Below are 23,398 nucleotides of genomic sequence, written 5' to 3'. Positions count from 1 at the left end.
TGTCTTCTACAACGGTCCGGCATGACCCCGTAAACTGTCCTGCTACAACGGTCCGGCATGACCCCATAAACTGTCTTCTACATCGGTCTGACACGACCGCACAGTGTCTGCTACAACGGTCCGACATGACCCCGTAAACTGTCTTCTACAACGGTCCGATATGACCCCGTAAACTGTCTGCTACAACGGTCCGACACGACCATACAGTGTCTCCTATCCCATTTTTAATTTTATTTGTCAGCTTATTTTTCTGTTTTGTTACTCTCTCCAAACTCAAGTTGGCTAGTACCTATCCTCCTTGAGTTTGAGGGGGGCTGTTAATGTAAAATGTAAATTGTAAAATGTAAACTACCACCCACCTATCACCTCCACTACCACTCACTCCACCTACCACCTCCACTACCACTCACTCCACCTACCACCTCCACTACCACCTACACCTACTACCATCTTCTCCTCTATATATATAGGAATTGTAATATACAGATATATCAATCAATACAAATCAATCAATAATACATAAATTCTTACATGGTTACAGTTCTAATTTTGAAGAACTTGAAGATTGAACACTGAAAGAATATAGATCTAAGAATTTCGTAACAGCTCTATGTGGTTTTTGAGTGATATTAGCAATTGAAAAAAAAAATACAAGAAAAAACAGTCTTACATGCATAGTCTACTAACGGCCGTAACATAACAGCCATTACATAATGGTAACATCTGTTACGGATGGGATTTTCAATCACACCACTATAGCATCTGTAACGGGTGGCAGTAACTACCCATACGGTTACATAACAGCAATATGTAATAGTTACGACTTATTTTTAAAACCATAATGTACTCTTCCATTTTGTAGTAGAACAAAATAGGCCGAGTTAACCAAAATAGACAGTAGGCTATCAGTGAGTGAATACCCAATCAAAGCACCACAGAATCTGTCTAGATGGATTGGATTTGAATCAACCACGGAATTTTTAATTCAATTCATATACTGGCCATGCTATGGGAAAATATATCTTGATTTACAATATTCTCAACAAGGTTACTCCTAGCTTAGTGTAATTTTGCATAATGATTTTCATATCTTGCATTTTTTTTTATGGCATTTTATTCCAAGGGCACCTCAGGCCATATATAGAAAAATCTACATACAAAATGGGTGGCTACTCCAGTTTCTAATACATGATGGTTCCATGAACTTATATATATATATATATACTGTTTAAGAGCCAAATATATTCTCAAATAGTGAATAATGCTCCAGCTTTTCAACATATTTGAAAACTCAAAAGAATGGTATCCAAGCCTAGTAAAAATTAGAAGTATCCAGAAAACAATTAGGTAAGGGAAAAAATTATTCGGAATATACCATGGCTCATTGCACAGGTTGTACTGTATTGTGACTTCTCGGACAAATCTCTGTTGCCGTAGTGCGTTCTGAAGAACAAAAGCGAACAAGTAAGATGAACATTGTTTATTGAACAACAACATTATACACCAATGAAAGAACCAGATCATCACAAATTATGAGCATTCTACCAGTTTACGAAAGCAAAACTACAAATTAGATGTAATGTCCATGTAAACAAAATAATTTATGATCAGTTCTGCACATTAGCAATTAGTGACACGCGAAGACCGAAGAAAGGAATAAAACCAAACAATAAAATTAGCATCCTTGACAATAGAATTTTAAACATATCAGATAAGTGATATCTCTTCTCGGAAGATCTTTAGACAGTACTAACTTAACCAGGGACTGGTATTCGAAATCTTAGTGAAACAACGACATCCTTCAATTTATTATTATTTATTTATTTATTTTTAAATCTAAACATAGGATCAAATAGAAAAACCATTACCCTTTTTCAGCTGATATCATATATCATTTTCCCCTCTCTACAATTTTTGTTTAAAAAATAAAAAATAAAATTGGCTAGAAAGTGCCATTGTATCACCGATATGGCACTTGAAATATATCCTATTTTTTAGGTTTTCCTGTATCACCATATGTCTTTGAGACTTGTTTAATGTGAATCATTTATTGGTGATTTATTTTTATAAGAAATTTCTTAGAAGATGCAAGATTGAAATGGAACTAAAAAAGTTAACAAATCAGCCCAAAACAGAGGAAGTAAAAAGCCAATGTAATTCACAAGTACATATGCATGTGCAATAAAAAATTCAAATCAGTTGGCCAGTACCGAAGCTGCAGCCCTTGTAGTCATTGTGCGCTCCACTGCCACGGGAGCAAGAGTTGGCTCCACGGTTGATGTATGAGTTAGACAAGGTTCAAGATCAATTGTCCCACCTCCTTTCTGGTAGAAATATGACAATGGACAAAAGAGCAGAACCATCAATTAATAACCAAATATTAAAAAATGGTCAACTAGAAGAAATGAATTCAATGAATTGACAGTCCAAGGCCTCCCAATGGATCAAAACAAATTTAAGTCATTCAAGAACTGTTGGCAAATTGATTGTATGCAATCACTACATCAACACAACCATCTCAGAATATAAAAGGAAAAGTAACAAATGTAAAAATTCAACTAATGAAAAAAAAGAAGAAGAAAACAAAGAGTATAATTCAGAGAAAAGAAGGAATAACCAGAAATGCTCATCACCTTCACAATGCAACACCGTTCAACACGATAACTGCAACCAATGGCAGCACCCCAAGCACGGGACCTGACGTTATTTCTCAGTGTAGAAATGTAGCCTAGAGAAAATGACAGAATTGCACGTGAACAAAGAATGTTCAGTAAGACAAAATAACCATAGATAAATAAGACGAAATGTGAAATCCAATGCACAGATGAGTGGCCCACTTTTTTATTCAGAGCTAGACAATGACTTCAACTTCTAGGGCACAAAACAGCCACAATTAACTTCGACACAACAATGCATTAGGTCATTGGGGGACAAGTTTCTACAAAGTGGCGATGAATTAGCCCCATATCACTTTTCCTATTGCTAGCAGCAAGCTTCTTTTCTTCCTCCAGCCAAAATCTTCTTGCTCTTCTGCCAGCAGCAAGCTTCTCCTTCTCCAGTGGCATTTTCTACTTCTCAGGGACAAGTTTCTTCTCCAGCTGCTTGGTCACATTGTTCTTTATTTTTAAGAATCTCTCTCACATCCAAATTGAGCACAATCCACATATGAGAGAGTGGAGGTAAAGGGATTTTGGCTAGCAACAATGCTAGGGATACCTAATTTTCTACACACTTTTTTACAACCATGTGAGAGTGATTTTTCCTCTTTGGCTAGAGAGAGAGTAGTGCTAGGTTTTGAATGGTGGTGGTAGCATGGCAGTTAGGGAAGTTTTGATGGAGAAAAGTGAGAAAAGTGATAAATATAAGGGGCTCTACGGGGTTTCAAATTAAAGCGAAAAAATCAAGTGTGGCAATGGACTGGAAATGGTGGTGGCAGTGTGGTGGTTTGGGAAGTTTTTGTAGAGAGGAAAAGTAGCAAGTGAAAATAGCAAAAAAGAATTAAAAAAATTAAAACAAAAGAGTGAGAAAAGGAAGTGAATGGTGGCGATGGCACCATGATGCCAAAAGGAGTGGCGGTGGTTATGGAGAGGTGGTGGAAATGGTGGGGCAATGAGGAGGAGAAGATGATAAAGAAGTTTACGATTTATAGCGGAAAAAGGAAAGAGAGAAAAAAAAACGAAGTAAAGAGCACTATAGTAATTTTCATCCCCCAAACTCATTCAATCACATTCACACGGCAGCAAAATAGTGCATGTGTGTTGACTCTTTAATGGATTTAGTTAATAACTTAGTTTTGCACTTTAGTCTAAATCACAAGAAAGGTCCGACTCCACTATACAGGGATTACCTACGTTACACGGACTTGGGTGCGGGTGCGTATCTAGGGGTCGGACACCTCAACATTAAAAATTGAGAATAAGGGGATATGGATCCAAATTTGGATACGGGTACGGGGATACGTTAAATAGTTATTTTTAAATATATTTATTATATGAGAGTTAAAAAAAAGTTAAGGAATAACAGATAAAATATAAATAACAAATAAAAATTATTTTAAGTATAAAATAAATAATATTATATATGATAAAATAAATTATTTTTATTTTAGGTATAAAAATTATATTATTTATGATATATTATATTATACAATAATATTATATAATATGAATAATATTATACAATGTTATATTATACAATAATTGTTATAATATGAATAATATTATATATTATTATATTAATGTAATTTATATTATATAAAAAAGAGAAAGAGGACAGAGAACAAAGAGAAAAGAAGACAGTCGATAGAAGAGGAGAGAGAGAGAGAGAGTAGAAGACGAAGAGGCAGATCGAGAGACGAGAGAGAAGACAGATTGAGAGAGAGAAGACAGCGAAGGAGATCGAGCATCGAGCGAAGAGGATTGATGTCGAAGTCGAAGTCAAAGTTGAAGTCGAAGTCGAAGTCGAAGTTGAAGTCGAAGTTGAAGTCGAAGCCAACGACCAGAGGAATCAAAGTCGGGGACCAGATCGAACAGCAAACGACAACCAGATTCTCTCTTGCTCTCTCCTCTTTCATTTCTTTTGCCGTATCTGTTTGTGAAGAGCCGTATCCCGCACCCGCACCCATGTCGTGTGGACACGGGTACCTCCAAAAATCCAAAGAGTCCGTGTAACGTAGGGGATTACAGCAGCTTTTTTATCCAGAAATTATGAACCATATTCCCCACACCACAAATTAAAGTATCATGAAGTTTGTACTTCACTGAGATTTAACATCTAAAGAGTTGAAAGAACCAAGTGCACACTCAAGGAGTATGAGTCAGGGTACCAAAGCAAAAGTTTGAGACCAGTTTAGCAGATATGTTCCTTGTAAACCTCATTTTCCACTTTCAAAATCTAAACAGAAAGCACTTACCTTCCACCAAATACATGCCCTTACTGCATCATATATATGATATGAAGTAGACAAAATAGTTAAAATTCTCATAGAACATGGATGTAAGTACTGAAGAATGAATCTAAGAAAGCAAGATTTTCATATAAACTTACAATCTTGCGGAGGTAGCACTCTGACAGTTGCACGTAATTCCTGGATAGCAGGTGGAGGAGCAGCAGCAGTTGGGCGACAGTAACCAGTGTGCATAAGAACTGACAAACCGCAAGACATGATAGTTATGTCACACCACCAAGTTCTATAATACATGGACTAACAATGAACTACAGACTCTTAACCATAAATAACAACACATACCGGCAACAAGATCGGAGTCATCTGTGTATACATCAGTACCCCATAGCTGGCCACCTCTAACCTGCACATGAAGCACTTACAGAACTCAAACAGCAGGTAATGTGTATATAACGAGCAATTTGCAATGTCAGGGAATAAGAGCACATCAATCCCTTCCCTATTTCTTCTAAAAAATATAAAACTCAGATAGAAAGAGAACTTTTATTCAACTTAACTCAACTTAAGAAGCCTTAATCACAATTACTTGGGTTTGGTTACATGGATTGGTTTACTCCAGTAGGCTTTATTAAAACCCATATGTCCTCAATTTAGTTTAAGGCGAGAGAAACTCTTTGAATAAAAAGAGAAATTCAATTAGGAAAGCCTAAGCTCTTCAATTACCAATTTTTCACAGAGGAAAAACTGTACTGCAACTTGGAAAGTACATTACTGTTTCTTTTCGAATTTTTCTTATTTTGGAAATATAGAACTTTTTTTTGGGTGAATGAATATAGAACTTGATAAAAGATTATGCATGAACACAAGCTCTGTCTACATCAACCAGAGAAAAGTACAACAGGAGTAACATTACACCTTAGTGCTCTCACTTCTTGGTGCAAGACCCTAAAAGTATCTCTTATTTAGTGCCAGCATATATAGGAATCAGTACAATGTAGTACCAGAAAGTCAAGTTCCATGCAACTTAAATATCATGGAATAACTGAATTATCACAACCATATTCATACTGGGCAAGTGTACCTTTATAAGTTATTAGAAGAGATGGGATTCATGAGTCACTTTCTCTTTATTATGTTCATTATGAAGACCTATGTGAGAAGACAACCAAGGAAAGCTGACAAAGGCCATGCAGTCACTTTATGAAGTCAGTTCATGCATATAACCTAATCATGACACTAATCCATTTTGGGCCATTTTTATTACAATTGAAATCTTCTCTGTACAGAGGTCTCCAGGATTTAAGGCTTGATCATCAGAGAGTTGAGTCACACTTAAATGTTGATTGGATAGGTTTTGTTGATGAAAGGAAATCCACATAAAGCTATTCTACATTTGCAAGACATAGTTGATGAGATGGATTTAATAGAAGGATCTGAGAATTCTTCACTGTGGCTGGCTTTAAGTGCTCATAACTCGGTGCAACACGACTAAAGTATATTGAACTGGATTGATGTTTTATCAAGGAAAAGCTGAGTTCAGGCACCTTTTTTTGTGAGAATCATTATTAATGGTCAGTGGCTCATAATAAGATTAATACTAATGATTTGCTTAAAAAAAGGAGAGCCAAATACTTTTTGCTTCCACAGTGGTGTAATTTATATGAAAGAGATGAAGAATGTATTAGCCATCTTCTCTTGCATTGTCCCATGGCCTGTTAATTGTGGCACAAACTCTTATATAGAGTGGATGTGGATTGGGTGGCTCCTCCCTCACGTATACAGATGCTTTTGATTGATTATAGCAGATTTGCCATCAATACAAAAGCTTGAATTTTCCGGTTCTTTATTTTGGGAGATTTGGTTGGAAAGAAATACAAGTGTTTTTAAGATAAATATTAAGTTTTAAAGGAGATTTGAGATAAGATTTGTCTTACATATTTCTTTTAGGTTTCAACTTCTTTTCCATTTAAGGGGATTCCATTGTCTGTGATTAGTCAGGATTAAAGGGTGGTGTGCAATATGTAATTTTCTGTCTTTTTGTACTTCTGGTGGACTGCTTGCCCTCCATCTTGTTTTATATATTTTTCTTTTCTGTTATTGATAAAATTACTGTGGCCGATGAAAAAAAAAGGTGTGAATTATTATTAAATAATAACAAAAAAAAAAATTAGAACAAAGTTAGTGAGAGTTAAGTGAGTTCATGCTTATTGTGTACACCCTTGGCAAAGTCAAAAGATAACTGCCTATAGTTCACCAAAGTGATGCCAAGAAAAGATTTCATTTAACATTTCACACAAGCCAGGCCTATACTGTCTCTTTTCACCAGCATGTGAGCAAGTTTTTGATAATCATGGCTCATTAGTAGAGGCACTTCTGAACTTTCAACAACAAATGTTTTAGCATAAATAAAACTAGAAAGAGAGCAACCAAATGGCAACCCTCTCATTCTGCCTCAACTCTTCTCATTCCCTAATTCTTGTTCTCTTTCTACTACTACTTTCTTTTTTGACCAATCCACAAAAGCAACTATCGGACTTGAACGGTTCAGCTGATATGAATGACTAGGTATTTGAATACAAACACCGAACCCCGCTAGAGGAGAGAGAGGAAGATGAGGTTACCAAAAGGAATTCCTACTTTCTACGAAATTCAAGTGAGATCCAAGAATAGAATAGTATCAGAACAAGAAACATAGAAGTAGAGCAGAGCAATGCCTGGTCAGAGCTATTAAGAGAGAAATTAAGGCAACTCAAACACATAGCACGGAAACAGCATCCCGCACTCGATCAAATATCAGATCATAGAACATAGACCTACTAGTACACTAACTTCTTTACTTTGTCTAGGAAATTGGTGTAGCGTTAGATACAGAATTTGCCTCAAGTTCTCTAAAATAGATGACCATGCAAAGCCACCAAACAAAGACCTCATTTTTTCTGTAGAAACTTGAGGGAAAAAAAATTATATATTTTGATATTACCTGCCGATTTGTAGCAGTAACATGCTCAGCCGGTATACGAATTTCTAAAGTAGGACTATTTTGAGTGTTGTCAGCACTTTTATCAGCTTGGGATGACTCATATTCCTTCCACGATTTCATCAGCTCTTGCATGCATTCTCCAACTCTATAAACAACAGTGGACAATTCAGACTTGCCTGCAACAGAAACACCAAAAGCTCATACTTCAGTACAAAGTTCGAATAAGATGAATTGAGGTAAAGTAGACCGATGATCCTGCAGTCTGGCCAGCTATTGAAAGAAAAAGACATGCAGAGAAACTCATGTACATCATTGAAAAGAAGTCATACAATACCAAAACCCTGTGACAAGCAACCTTCAGTTTTTTCATCACAAGAACCAAAATGTGAGCTCCTTCAAGACTAAATAGTTCAAGACTTCAAAAATCATGTGTTGCTTATACAATTCAAGAAGGAAAGCGGTGGAGATGGAAAATTATCAAGAAGTCCTATTTTTTTTTCCATGCAAGGATCAAATAGTTTAATAGTTTTGCAAAGATTTCCTTAAAAAAAAGGTCATATAATACCTAAACTTTGTGACCCCCAAGTTTAGTATTCTCATCGTAAGCATCAAACTATGAGCTCACACAACACAACTCAACTCAACAAAGCAATTTCGCAACATTTGGGCTCAACTACATAAATCCTATTTCAGACGCTACTCTAAGTTAAGCCACAAGCTAACATGTATTTCTTTATTAAAGAATGAAAGACGACAGAAATTGTGCATTAAAAAATTAAAAAGAAAGAAATTAAGGAAAATCAAGTAGCAACAAGACCTACTTTTTCCCACGCAAGGATAAAATATTAAAACTTCTACATAGAATGGAATTTCTTCATTGTCACGTCATATTCCAAAAAGCAAGCCTAATATCCAGTGTTTGAAGAACCCATAAAGTTCTTATTTTATTTCTTCTTTTTGACCTTCAACAAGCAAAAGTTCTATTAGAAGATAGAAATGAAGAGGTACAACGAGAGAGGGTCAGAGAGGGACAAAAAGGCCACCAAAACAGAAGGAAAAGAAAACATAAAAACAAAAATTACATGTCACATACTGCTCTCCAATCTCTAAAAACCAAAGAAAGGAATTCCTTTCAAGCAAAAAGATACTGAGGCCCAAAACAAAATCAAGTTACATATCTTATCTCAAAAGCTCCCAAAATCAAAAGACTAAACTTCAAATACTGTTGCATTCCTCTCCAACCAAATCACCCTCAACACCACACATACTATGCAACTCCAAAGTGTTTGGACTTCTTATTATGACCGAAGTCCATGAAATCTATCATAAGCAATTGAACACGAGAAAATGGAACCACCCAATCAATCTCCACCAACTGGAGAAAAAAAACTCACCATAATCCCATAGCCATGAAGCAGTGCAAAAACAGGTGATCAACGCTCTCCTCAACCCCCTTACTCATAACACACCATTGTGCAAGTAAATAGTACTTAGGCCTCTTTCTCTGAACCATGTCATTAGTATTGAGTTTCTTATGAGCCATTGACTAAGCAATAAGTTTTTAACTTTGTAGCACATTTACACTCCAATTTTTCATGTAAAGATCAAATAGTGGCATGATAAGATCATCAATAATGGCATCAAAAAGGAATTTGCAAGAGAACTGCAGAAGAGTTAATAGACCCCATCCTTTTATCAATGGCTTCATGTTTCAAAGAAACTCCATCAAGGATGGATAACAACAAAGCAAATTTGATTGCCACACGATCATCTAAATTGCAAACAAATTGAATTTTTAAGAGCGGAGGTAAATAAGACACCGTGAAACCAATAGAACATTAAAAAAATGAGATAATCAACGATGGAACTAATGCTCAAAGAATCCTCATCCCTCCAAACATCTTCTCAAAAACGAACATTCTCCCAACCACCCACAATTATGCAAATATGTTAAGAAAAAAAAGGAAATACCTTAAGAAATACATATCCAAAAGTGATCAAGAATTCCCCCAATTAACCTCTCAAGAGTCCCATCCATTGCCTGAATCCTATATTTACTTTTAATAATAGCATGCCATAAAGAATCACACTCCAATGGAAATCTCCATAACCATTTTCCAAGAAACGCAATAATCTTAGCCCCAATGTTCCCCAAAGTGAAACAACCCTTACCCTTGAAAGACAGACCACCTCCCAACTAATCAAGTGATTATTCTTCCCTTCACAACTATCATCCCACAAAAAATCTCTTATCAAATTTCAATCTTATATGCCACTCCTACCAGAACACTAAAAAAAGATAGATAGTAAACCGAAACATTTAGACAAAATAGATTGAACTAGTGTAAATCTCCCACCCTTAGAAATCATTGCTCTTTTTCATCCCTCCAACCTCTTACCAACTTTTTCAATCACTAGGGCCCAAAAATTCTCATTCCTAGTACTAACCCCCAATGGAAGCCCTGAAGACTTGAAAGGCAAAGACTCAAGGCAGCATCCTAATCACCAACCACCCTTACCTTATTAGTCTATCTTATGGAACATTAATTCCAACTATGGAACTTTTGCTCATATTCACCTTAAGCTTTATATTATTTCAAAAACTCTTAAATAAGAGAAAATTAACCACTTTAACCTCCTAACCAAAAGAGAAAAATATGGTATCATTTGCAAATTGTAAAGGAGAAACGAAAACCCTATCCATGCCAATCAGAAATCGATCCATTAAATCCACCTCATTAGCCCTATCAACCAACCTCCCCGAGCCATCAGTGACTAAAGTAAACAAAAGGGGGAAAAAGGCTCGCCCTGCCTAAGAGACCCCCAGTGGCCCAAAAAGTATTCCTCGCTTTACTGTAAACGATAGCCAAGAAATTACAGGTGGGCAAGCATTTCTAGATCCATTACCTCCATCTCTCACCAAATCTTTCTTTTGCATGACAAAGTCCAAGAAACCCCATTCCACCTGATCATAAGCTTTCTCAAATTCAACCTTAAAGAGATCCCTTCCTTACTCCTCTACTCCTCATTGGATACCAAAGCAACATCCAAAATTGATGGCCCTCGACAAAGGCACCTAAACAAGGAAAGATGGTATCCTAAAAACCAAACTTAATATCATAGACAACACCTTAGCCAAAATTTTACACAACGCTAGACCAATTGGCCAAACCATTGAACTACTTGATCTATATTTTCAAAAGAACCTACATTTAAAAAATTAACTGCTTCCTTCAGCACCTAACTTGCTCAAAAAGCTCCTCCCACATTCAAGGTTAAAGAGTAGCCATGACCTCAGTTCATTTCAATAATTATAGTGTTCTCCCCTTGAAACCTCATCAATCTGGAGAATGAAATGCTTTTGTACAATCTTAATATCCCAGTTTCTACTCTTATATAAACCCATTGTGTGCCCAAATTCTAGAACAAATGACGAAAGAAAAAGAGATCAAACCAACAATTACACAATAGAGTAGGAGAAGGAATTAAACGATGTAAACAATAGGATAAGGAGATAGCGATGAAGATGAAAAGAAACCGAATGATGGAACAGTAGAATGGGTGTGAAGATGTAACATAATACAGAAGAGGAAATGCAGAGAATCATATTTGAAAGAGAGAAGATCAGCCAAGAATAAAAGGAAGAAAGAGACTAAAAGGAAGATTCATAACCAGAGAGAGAGCATTTGGGATTGGTTTTCCCAAATCATGCACCACGTAGGAGAGAGTATCACTTTGCTTCATAAGTCAATGGTCTAATTCACTAGATATTAGCAATTTTTTAGAATGGAAATTTTCCAAAAGCCAGAAAAAATAAAATCATATGGTTGAAAAGCATACGGTGATTATTTATAATCATAATTTGGTTTCATATGCTATTAGAAAGCATTACGCCTTTGTACAATATGGCCACCCAATTTTGGCAGGACTAAAGATTAACCAAAGGGCATGAGTTCCAAATTGTCTCTACCAATGGAAGTACTAAGTCACAAAAAAAAAAAAAAAAAGAGCAAAAAACAAAATGAAGCAAACAACAGTAAGACATACAACATATAATCAAATGTAGTTACGTGAAGTTATATGAACAGAAGTAACTTCCCTTGAGAAACAATAATAAAAGAGCAGCAGCTATTGCCAAAGCAAGGAACGCACTGCCGAAGCACGAGGTTCTTTAATCAATGATACTGTACAACTGATCAAAGCACTGATTGCTTTGCAAAAAGTCATCCTTGTTGTGGCAATAGCCACGCCCTAATAAAAAAGTATATTTACACAAGGGGACAGGCTCCTGTTTACGGCAAGCATAAAACTCCTGCTTAATAAGTTTTAACAGCAGCTTACCTTGAGATCTGCAAAGCAAAGAAAACAGAAAAAGAGATCATGAGAATGTGTTTTAACCACCAGGCACCTAAGAATAAAAGAATTCCACAATTGGGGAAATATGAAATCCAATATTTCAACCTGGACATGAACAAGTTTATACTGAAATAACTCATTAGTAATGCAGTTTTTGTTAAATATGACACTGCCTGATAAATTATCCTTTAGGCTCTAGCGAAACATTCTTCTACGAAATCAATTGCGCATGAATCATAAATAATTAATAAATAAAAAACAAAACAAACTTTATTTTATTTGAGACTGAAATTGACTTCTAAAAGATCTTTCAAAAAAAACCATTTTCAAGTGATTATTAACCTACTTTTCAAAACATCTTCTGCATTGTAGCATCAATATACCAATTGGAAAAAAGTGTATGACCACCATTCTTGACCCAGCAATGCTTATGCAATGGTAAACGATACACCTTGCACTTGAACCTTGCTCTATTCTTATTTCTTATTTGAGATGAGAATTTCCACAGGTTACTAAAATATCATAACTGCCACCATCATATACTAATGGTAAGCAGCAAGAGAGAATAAGAAACTAGTCAAAAACTGATGAGTCTGGGTCAGCTCAAGACAATTTGAGGCCTACAGCAACCACTTCAAGTGAGGACTATGAATGGATTAGATATGTAAGCAGACTTTGCTTTATCTTAATTTAATCCAAATTCAATTGCAATCACATAGTAATTAGTCAACAATAACTACATTTCAGCAAACAAGTATTTAAAAAAAAAAAAAAAAAAAAAAAAAACAGCTCAACTTAATCACATAAATCACTCACATAATTGAATTTCCATACAAATTCACAAAAGACCTATCAAAAACATTTCAGCAAAATCCACAAATTTGGGCTTAATTTCATTAAAGATAATTGTCAAAAATCTTAGCTCAATTTCATCAAATCAACTTACCTGAACAAATATTTCATGAAATTATTCTATAATATTGAGTTAAAGCAACAATTAATAATCAAATTGAATCTCATAAAAAGTTCGGAAGCAAGTGGTCATAGATTTGACTTCAAATTAGTATAAACATATTGCTCTGGGTGGTATATTGGAAAGGAGATGAAATTGGGTTTTCAAGGGAAACTGAAGAGCAGTCTTGCATACTTGATGACACTCCACATTGCAAACTCATTTTTTATGAAATAAGGCAAATAGTTTAAGGGTATTGTTAAGAAAATTTATAAGGATTGTACATTGGTTATTGTATATATTTTTATGCAAAATGTATAAATTTGTTAACTTCTTAACCAGTGGCCCTAAAGACGCGCTAACAAAATCAATAATTTAAATCATTTATAAGAGATGGGCCTTTTTATATTTTATCTTAATGTCCATTAACAATTCAATCAAATAACTACACAATTTTTACATTACATATATAAGGGGGCAGACTTTTTCAAAGAGGCCTGTGAGTGGATGAAAGCTACACAAATTATAAAAAAAAAAAAAGATAAACAAATTTAGGGTCCTTTTCAGAAGGTGAGGCCTAAAGCCATCGCCTCACTTGCCTAGTCCTTGGGTCAGCTCCATGATGAGCCAAGAGGATGAGCAAACATTTCCAAGGATTGAAAACCAAGATAGCAAATTATTTAGCATGCTTCTCGAACTAAATTAGGGTTTTAATAAATGATATCAATAGAGGCCAAACCCATCACAGACCACAATAGAATTAATGAAATTTAACCCAATATAGCAAATTATTTAGCATGCTTCTCAAACTAAATTAGGGTTTTAATAAAATGATATCAATAGATGCCAAACCCATCACAGACCACAATAGATTTAATGAAATTTAATGTTTCAAATGAAACTCATTTATGACATTCTTATGTAGTCTAAACAACTATTTTAGGGTTCAATTACGACTTTGTAACAGCCATCACAGCTTCGTTATGGGTACTCAAGCCCTAAAACACTCATACACAAGAACTATATGGACAAGAGGAAGACAGAAAAAAAGAATACAAAGCATCAAACCTATCAAGATGCCCATTTGACTCAATTGACTCAATTATGTAACATTCTTCCTCTATGTGATTGCTCCGACATTGATATTCCTCTTCTTCATCACTTGATGTCAGCAGAACAAGATAGGAGCTCGGCATGACAGATCTCGCTATGAACCCTTTATTGGCTGAGTTCTAGGGTGAAAGAGGAAACTAGCAAGGTATGTAGCGAAGAAGGGCTTTATATATATATAGGGTTAGTTGGCAAGCCTCTTTTCCTTTACTTTACTTTTTTTTTTTCTTTTTTTTTTTTCAACTAGCAAGATGGGGACTTCGGCCTACTTTGGGGATTTCATATCAAACTTAGCTTGCTCTAGGTGTATCAAGGGAGTGGGCTTGGACCATATCAAGGTCAATATAATTTGATCCCTTAAAGCACATCAATTTGACAATCCAATAGATTTTTATTTTTTTATTTTATTTTATTTTTGATAAATACAATCCAATAGATTTGATCAATAAAGGATCGAATCTTCCATATAAAAATTTGATACGATCTGAGAAGTAATAAGACACATTTGCAAATCAAAACTTCATATCTAATTTTGTAATGAATAACATTCCATGGAAATTTCCAAAGAAGAAAGTAATCAACCATTGTCTCGGACTTTGTAGGCATCAAAGAGAAGAATGATTGAAGAGAAGAACACCCCTTACAAATAATAAGATAATATTTGAAACACGGATATCACAGCTGTTTGGGAACAGAAATAAAATAAAATAAAAAAATCACGGCCACACGTCCATCATGTAAGACGCATGTTTGTGTCACCAAAACCTATGTTAAATGGACTTGGGTACAAGTGCTGGGTGCGGGTCGTATCTAGAGTTCGGACTCATAAAATCATAAATTTAAGGATACACAGACTTAGCAAAAAAATATCAAATTTTTATATTTTTAATCGAGTATGTTTATATGTAACTTGTAGTGTCAAAAAGACATTTACAGCAATTATACAATAATATGTACATATAATAGTAGTGTTAAATAAAATTATATAAGAAGTGTCCGATGAAAAATATGCGATACATATACCATACCCTCGTTCGAGTGTCGGGCATCCAACACAAGTATTTGCTTTATTTTGAAGAGTACATGTGACAGACCAAAACCACATTAGCAATGGGAACCACAATTTATGATCGTGGACTAACTCAAACCATAAATTTCCAATTCTTCACCGCACAATATCAAAGCATAAATTTGCCACAAGAGCTCCCTCCTACTCCACACCCAAAATATTTTTATTTTAAAATTAAATAATAACTTATATTACTTGAATCTCAAAATATGCAAATATTGAGCCTTTTCAATTTTATATTTGAAGCCATTTAATAAAATTAACGATTTTCTCTTTTAAAATAGATAAATTAACCTGACACTGCCTCAGGGCTCTAACAAACACAAAAACACCCCCTCCTATTGTAGAAATATTACTGACACCCCTTATTTTAGTTGACAATAATAAGGAAATTCTTTACATTAAATGTTAATAAACATGGAAGGTGATAATGTCGGCATTTGATGATATACAAAAATGCCCTCATTACATATGTAACATAATCGTTTAAACAGAATCCCCTTACTAGATAAAGATAGTACAAATGAAAGGACAAATATGTCCTTCTAACGAAATGCAACATTTTAAGTATAATATGAGTTTGAGTTATGTATATATACCAGCTAAAATAAAAGAATATATGGTCATGAAAAATAAATCATTTTATTTTGCCACATTAGCGAGAGAACAAATTAACAAAATATAGGAAAATAATATATCTAAACTAATAACCATTAAAATTGTCAGGCAACTCTAGCTTTTGCTAAAGGGATGTACAAGCATCTTACTTGATTGTATATTGTTTAGTTGAATACCAAAATTACATTGACATTAAAAACCCAATTAATGTATTGCATGTAAAATTGTGAGGCGGAAAAAAAATTATTGCATGTTTTCTACTTGTTTTTTATCACAATATAAAACAAAGATTTTAGAACGTTACATGACACTTCTTGTGTAGGAAGAAATGTAAGGCCATCATTGTCAAAATTGAGCATCAATATTGCTCTCGATGTACAAATTGATTCATGTGCTAAAAAAGATCAAATTGGCTTGATCTTTTACCATGTTATGACAATTTGGTACATTACCTTGTTAAAAATACTCCCAAAAAGAAGGTATTATTCTTTGCAAGGAAATGAGAGGAATGAAAAAATTGGAGCAAATATTACTAATTACTACATTTATAGCAGAATGAGTGCATTGATGATAACATTTATTTACAGGCATTTAAATTTGGTTTCCTTTCAAACCATTGAAAATTGAGTTGACGAGTAGTCCTAGAGATATATGGAATCTTATTACCGTCTTTGTTTGAAGTTAACTAAGCAATGCCAGCTTTCGTTCTTCAACTTTTAAATTATTGTGATTATGGTGCCATGCAAAAAGGGTGAAAAAAGACCTAGAGGATGACTCTCTTGTGCTTATTGTAGAGTGTTTGGAGAAAGCAAAATAGGCGAATTTTTGACGATGTACATAAGATTGTTCATAGGCTTAAGCTTAATTAGTTGAGATCTATTCATTTTTGTTGAAAGGGGATCTTTGTGATTCCTCAATTTTTGTTGGTAAATTTTATTGGAGAGATATATTTTGGGAGAGGTTATAGTTTTTTACCATTTTTGTATCCATTTTCTTGTGCTTCTTTGATGTACAAGGGTAACACCCCCTTGGTGTCTATCTAATATAGTTCTATATTACTTATCAAAAAAATAGAGTATTTTCAATGTGTATGCTAACTGTTTTAAAGAAATATTAGAGTACATATGAAGTTTAAATATTAAGAGTACAATCAAAGCAAACAAAAAAATTGGCACATAGGGAGATAAGGCAGCAGTGGAAGAAATCTCCTCATGGTGAATCACATTATGCTCCCCCATTTGTGCTTTGTTGCCTTACGCTTTGAATAAGTTGAAGGGGATATGGTGTGTGCAAGCGCGTCTTAGCCATTGAAGGGCTTGGGTGACTTCGGTGTTTTGATGCATGATACCAAAGTCACGTGTCATATGATCATTCTCTAATTGAGATCACCTTGAATTAATGATTTAGATGTATTCACAAATTGTTAAAAGTAAATTTGTCTACCAATTCGCTCCTAATTCATGCATTCATAAATTGAAGTGTCATAGGCTTGTTACTGAATCACTATACATAAGCCACGTGTTGTATCATTTATTGTACCTTTCTCTAGTCGTAAGTATTTTACCATAAAACAATTGGCTAATCTATATATAGGGAGACAATACATCTACTGTTGTCCAAATCAAACGATATGTGACATGTATCATATCATGAGCATTTAGATAAAAAAAAAACTTAATGTATCGATCAATAATATGAATCATCCAATACAAAATTGTGCTCAATTAGTATATTATGCCTCAAACTTGTTGATCCTCATCCTGCAGCACATGACAAAACAACTATATTATGCCTTAGTTATCAATGACTTGGCTGCAACAAGAGCAAGGCATATTAGTTCTGCACATAGTTTAACGTTTAATTCTTACAACATATTTGTATTTATATTAGGATGTCTAATTTTTTTCAAGTTATATTCACTTTCATTAATGCATCTTACGTAACTTGATACTTAAAATTGGTGTGATGATGCACAATACATATCACGATTCCACAACACTATTAAGGAGGCTTTTCCCAATAACAAAAGTTCAGATTTGATTTTTCTTGTCTTCGTGGTCCTCTGCATTTTAGGACTAGGTTTTGAGCTCAATAACTGCATATTTTATGCCTTCAATTCTGGAAATTGCAAAATCAGCCGTAAAACTTGACTTTCTCAAATTTTGGGCCTTGATCCAAGTGTGATTCCAATCCACATTTGATTTTTGTCGTTGGAGCCTCCAATTTATTACATCATCGACTCTTCAATGTTTATTAAGAAATACTGCCAAATCGTTACATGAAAATTAAAATAAAAGAATAAAATGAGGAGTCATATGCGCAATTGAGGAGCAAATCAGTAAATTGCCAAATTTTGTTATCTATCCACAAATTGGGGCCTCTTTTTTTTTTGGAGAGAGGGGGGGGGGGGGGTGTGTGGTCACCCAAATTATGTTAATAGCATGTAAAATCTCTCTACAAAATGCTATGAAGCACCGACACGTTCCCAGGCTCTGCGTACGAGCGTCGGACACGTGTCGGACACGGACACGCGTCGGACACGCGGTAGACACGTGTCCGACACTCTCACTAACGTGTCTCCTTTTTTTTTTGAAATCTTCCAGTTTGGACACGCCATGGACACGGCGGGACACTTTTCGAACACTCGTGAGGTGATCGAAGGAGCCCTAACTATTTTCCTTGATTGACAGAGAAAGAGAGAAAGGGATCGAGGGAGACAGAAAGAGAGAAAGAGATCGAGGGAGACAGAAAAGACAGAGAGATCGAGGGAGGAGAGAAGACAGAAAAGGAGAGAAGACAGAGAAGGAGAGAAAGAGATCAAGGGAGAGGAGAAGCTAACCTGTTCAGAAGCTAAGGAGAGGAGAAGCTAACTCGTGAGGTGGATCGAAGAAGCCCTAACTGAGGTATTCTTCTTCTTCTCTTCTTCTCCTTCTTCTCTGTCTCCATCATCTCTGTTCTTCTTCTCCTCTTCATTTTCGTCTTCTCCTCCTCCCATTCGTCTCTCCCTTTTCTGATCTCTCTCCCTCTGCCTTTTTGACTTCACATTCTCTCTCTTCTATCGTTTCTCTTTTATATTTTTTTTCTTCTCATTTTCTGGACTCAACATTTCTCTCTCCCCCCTCTTTTTTTTTTTTTCTTTTTTTTTTCTTTATCCTTATTTTTATGTTAAACTTAAAATTCATAAAATAAATTATTTTTATTTAAAAAAACTCATTTTTTATTAATTTTTTAAAAAAAAATATTTATTAATTTTATTATTATTTTGATTGTATAAGAATTAATAATTTTATTTTTATTTTAGACATATAATAAATAAATAAAATTATATATATTAAACGTGTCCCCAGCGTGTCGTGTCCCCTATTTTTTGAAAAATTACGTTTTTGCGTGTCCGTGTCGTGTCCGTATCGTGTCCCGTGTCCGTGTCCGTGCAACATAGACAAAATGTGATTCAACATTTATAACCTAATATAATTGTAAAAATTATGGCTTCTCTCTTGGACCCTTTATTTCCAGCTGCTTATCATGTTCTTCTCATGCATGTAAATCATATATAGCACTGATTGTTACATAAGTCAACAATTAAAGTGTTCCATTCATGTGAAATCCTTAGAAGCTTCATTACTTTCTCCACATATATGGCATGGTCATAAAAGTTTTCTCTAAAACAAATTACTAACTACTCTCTCTTCCAATAATACATTTTGACAATTGAAGACCTAAATATCTAACACTACATCAAAGAGAAATAAAACATCAGTTGTTTTGAGTTTCAATTCTATAATGAAATCCAAAATTCTTAAAATTTTCCAAATCAATAATTGAAACCATTGAAATTGAATTCAAGAATAAATCTAATCCACAAAATAGATGTTTTATTGCATTCTTAACATGCATTACAAATAGACGAAAGAAAATCTCTGAGGTGCACAAAACCAAGAGAAATAATGAAGGTAATAACAATAATGATATCCCACCCAAGACCAATTCCAGTTGCTATGAGAACTATGATTTCAGCAAGTTAACTCCACACCAATGGCTCTAGGCAGATGGGATGTCTGGATGGCAACTTCACCTAGAGTTTCACTTAATTCCAATGCCCACACAAAGCTACAATACATCATTGGTCATTCATTGTCTCCCTACGAAGTGGTCTAAACTCTTAGACCCCGTTTGTTTTCAGAGGTAGAATAGAGGGGATTCATAGTGAGGAGATTAATAGTGAGGGATTGATAGTGAGGGGATTAAGTAAAATTGTATTTGTTTTGATGATAGTTGTTAGTGTAGGAATTGTTAAATTATTTTTATATAAAATAATAAAACAAATAAAAAAATATAAAAAATTAAACATTAATATTTAAAAAACAAAATTCCCAATATATAAAAATTAAAAAAATTTCTAATCCCCTCACTATTTTTTTAATACCATCTCCACCTCCTCCATCTCAATCCCCCTTCCAACCTCGATCTATATCACCTCCTCCATCCTAATCCCCTTCCCAACTCTACAAACAAACACAACACTAAATAACCCCACCTCCATCCTAATCCCCTCCCATCTATTTAACCCCAAAACAAACGGGGCCTTGAGAATTTCCAAACACTAGAAACCATCACTGAAAAAAATTAAAATAAATAACAACCAACAAAAAGAAGGTGCTTATAATGGCCAAAAAAGTATTCTAACTCAGTAACAGATTCAAAGAGGGACACATGCTTACAATAAATGTTCAAAATTTATTACAAATTTTGCAAAGTTAAGAAGGTGACTAGAACTCATTATAAATGCACCGGATCTAACAGAGGCATAAATTATTCCAATACAATACCTAAAACAGTAGATGAAGTCACACCCAATTCAAAAGCTATGCTTTTTTTTGGCGTCAGCTTTGGCATAGGAAAACAAAACTTTGCTTGTAAAGACTTGCAACAAACAGTAGTTTGATTTCCTTTTTGTGTTTTTGTACGAATACCTTATGCATTCTAATAAGACAACATATTTTTCTACAATAACATTGATTGATGCATGTAAATGGAAATAATGCAGGCTGTAGAGCATAAATTCAAGGAAAAATAATGAAATGCTGATAACTTGATTGTCAACCTAGCTGTGCATCAAATTAAACAAATGATGAAGAAATATCGAAAGACATACCCTTCATTATCCTGTGGACGAGACCTAAAACGGGCCTCACGGTTTGCTATTTGAGGGCTGCCTCTTGGCCGAAGCATCCGCTTCCGCTGCTGAACTCCATAATTGAAAGCTTCCCTTTCCTTTTCTGTGCCCCCTTCGATGTCTGCACACCCATCATCTGATTCTTTGTCATAGCACTTGTTGCGCTTTTCAGGTCTGTCTCCTTCAACATCAGCATCTCTTTCTTTTCTCCTCTCTCTAGCTTCCCTATCAACGTTTTTCCAACCATCGTGATCCTTTTGTTTCTTGTGCTCTAATGCTACACTTTCCTGCTCTGCTCTGCCAGATATGTCCATTGGCTCCTTCTCGTTGTGCAAACCATCTTTCTCAGCTCCATTCCATGATTCTCTCTTAACATGGTCCTTTTCCCTCTCTTTGGGTTTTTCCTTATCTTTGGAAACATCCTTCCTCTCCCGCTCCCACCTCTCAGTTTCTCTTTCTTCCCTAGCAGTCTCTTTGCCCTCACCACCACTACTTCCTAGTTGCGAGTTGTTCCGCCGTTCATTTCTGTCTTTATCCCTATCTCCCCAATCCCTGTGCTTCAAATCTTTCCTTTTCCTATCCTTGTCTTTGAATCTATCTTCACCCTTCAAATCAACTTTATTCTCCCCGACAGCCTCATGCGCCTCAATATAATCCCTCTCTTCAGTGGCTGATCCTTCCTTCACAACCTCCTTCTCAACTGGGCCATGCAAATTCGGGCGCGAACCATGCCATGGATCAACATTCCCAACCAAGGTATCAGGATACCTCTTTCCCTTGTGATGTTCTTTCGATTCTTTCCAATTCAAGTGACTATTTCCCAACCCATATCCTTCCTTTTCTGACTTCAAGTTCTCGACTTTATAATCCGGATGATAAGCATCCCTATCCCTATCTCTATCCCTATCCCTATCATATTTTCCTTCTTTATTATCATCCCCTCTGCTATCTTTTCCACTCTGATACAAGTCCCTAATGTCACGATTATCACCCTTTAGATCCCTAGTATTGTCCTTTAAATCTCTAGACTCCGACCTGTTTTCTGAAGCAATTGGATGATCAGAATGCGAATCATTGGAAGAAGAAGACACTCGATGATGATACATCGGAAGCAATGGGGACCTCCTATCAGTAGGCTCGTTCCGGGGGATCTTCGGGGGACCCATGTGATCAAAAGGTTGCGTATGGTGGTGGTACTCAGTCGCTCCGGCGGAGGACGACGGTGGAGCGATCTTAGGGCCAATATTAGGGTACCCAGAGGTAGAATCGTCATGTGGGTATTTCGAATTATGACTGCCACCGGTACCTCCACCGACCTCGTCATGCAACCGCTTATTAGGAGTACCACTCATAGTGCTGTGCTGTGCTGTGCTCTTTGTTGTTGTTGATGTCTAAAACCAACGATAGAAATCAGTTTTTTTTTTTTTTTGACAACAATATGATGATAAATTGGGAGATAGAGAGGAATGACGAGAGAATAATTGAACAATTACGAATTGGAAACATAATTATTGACATGAAAGATTGATAGGAGAGAAAACTTACCAGGAAAATTTGTCAATGTAGATCACCGATTGAGAGAGAGAGAGAGAAAAGGGTGAATTCTGTTTTGGGTTGAGCTTTACTTGACACACGAGAGAGAGAGAGAGAGAGAGAGAGAGAGTGTGACAGCTTTAGGGTTTTAAATTTTTTGCAGAATGTAACGCCTAGGCGTAGGGGAGTTGCCTTAATTTGAGGATTGCAATAAAAATATACCCGGGCTTTTTTGTCCCTGCCCCGACACGGTTCCGGGCCTTTAATCGGGTAAGGCGGGATGGTGATGGAAAACATTAAAAAAAAAAATTATAGTATCAAGTTTATTAGAATACCACCGGGATGGTAAAATACAGGATAATTCTAGTGATTCTCTGTGGAGATTTTGTTTTGTATTTTGTTTGTTTATATTTTATAGTTGATCTCTGTTGGTGTTTTGTTAGTGGATTCTTTTTTATGGATTAAGTTAAATTAAATTGACAATCGATTATCTTAAAACTTGACCCAACTACCTCATAGTATTTTTCATTCTAAATCCAAAAAAAAGAGTTTATTAGACTACAAATTGGGTGATTATACTTACATATTAGGTGATTCTAGTGATGTACCGGAATTTATTTTTAAAACAGAAAAACTTGATTTTAAGCCTTAATATTTTATGTATAAAAAAAATTAATAATTAAAAGTCAAATATTATA

General features: G+C 35.3%; 1 protein-coding gene across 1 annotated transcript in view; it reads right to left on the bottom strand.

Moving 5' to 3' along the window:
• The window catches only part of LOC114256451 (zinc finger CCCH domain protein), a 28,953-nt gene extending 5,878 nt beyond the window's left edge, over positions 1 to 23,075 (bottom strand). Inside the window, exons 1-9 of the mRNA XM_082923734.1 lie at positions 22,713 to 23,075; positions 21,147 to 22,558; positions 12,228 to 12,235; positions 7,887 to 8,062; positions 5,249 to 5,309; positions 5,047 to 5,145; positions 2,634 to 2,728; positions 2,211 to 2,324; positions 1,376 to 1,443 (exon numbers count right to left, since the gene is read on the bottom strand). Of these exons, the coding sequence (XP_082779860.1) occupies positions 1,376 to 1,443; positions 2,211 to 2,324; positions 2,634 to 2,728; positions 5,047 to 5,145; positions 5,249 to 5,309; positions 7,887 to 8,062; positions 12,228 to 12,235; positions 21,147 to 22,519 (1,994 nt within the window). The 5' untranslated portion in view covers positions 22,520 to 22,558; positions 22,713 to 23,075. The remainder of the gene's footprint in view (positions 1 to 1,375; positions 1,444 to 2,210; positions 2,325 to 2,633; positions 2,729 to 5,046; positions 5,146 to 5,248; positions 5,310 to 7,886; positions 8,063 to 12,227; positions 12,236 to 21,146; positions 22,559 to 22,712) is intronic.
• Between the last annotated feature and the right edge of the window lie 323 nt (positions 23,076 to 23,398).

This window comes from Camellia sinensis, chromosome 1 (genome assembly GCF_055761805.1).
Source record: "Camellia sinensis isolate YWXY chromosome 1, ASM5576180v1, whole genome shotgun sequence".
NCBI classification, from domain to species: Eukaryota; Viridiplantae; Streptophyta; class Magnoliopsida; order Ericales; family Theaceae; genus Camellia; species Camellia sinensis.
This window is presented reverse-complemented; position numbering and strand designations above follow the sequence as displayed.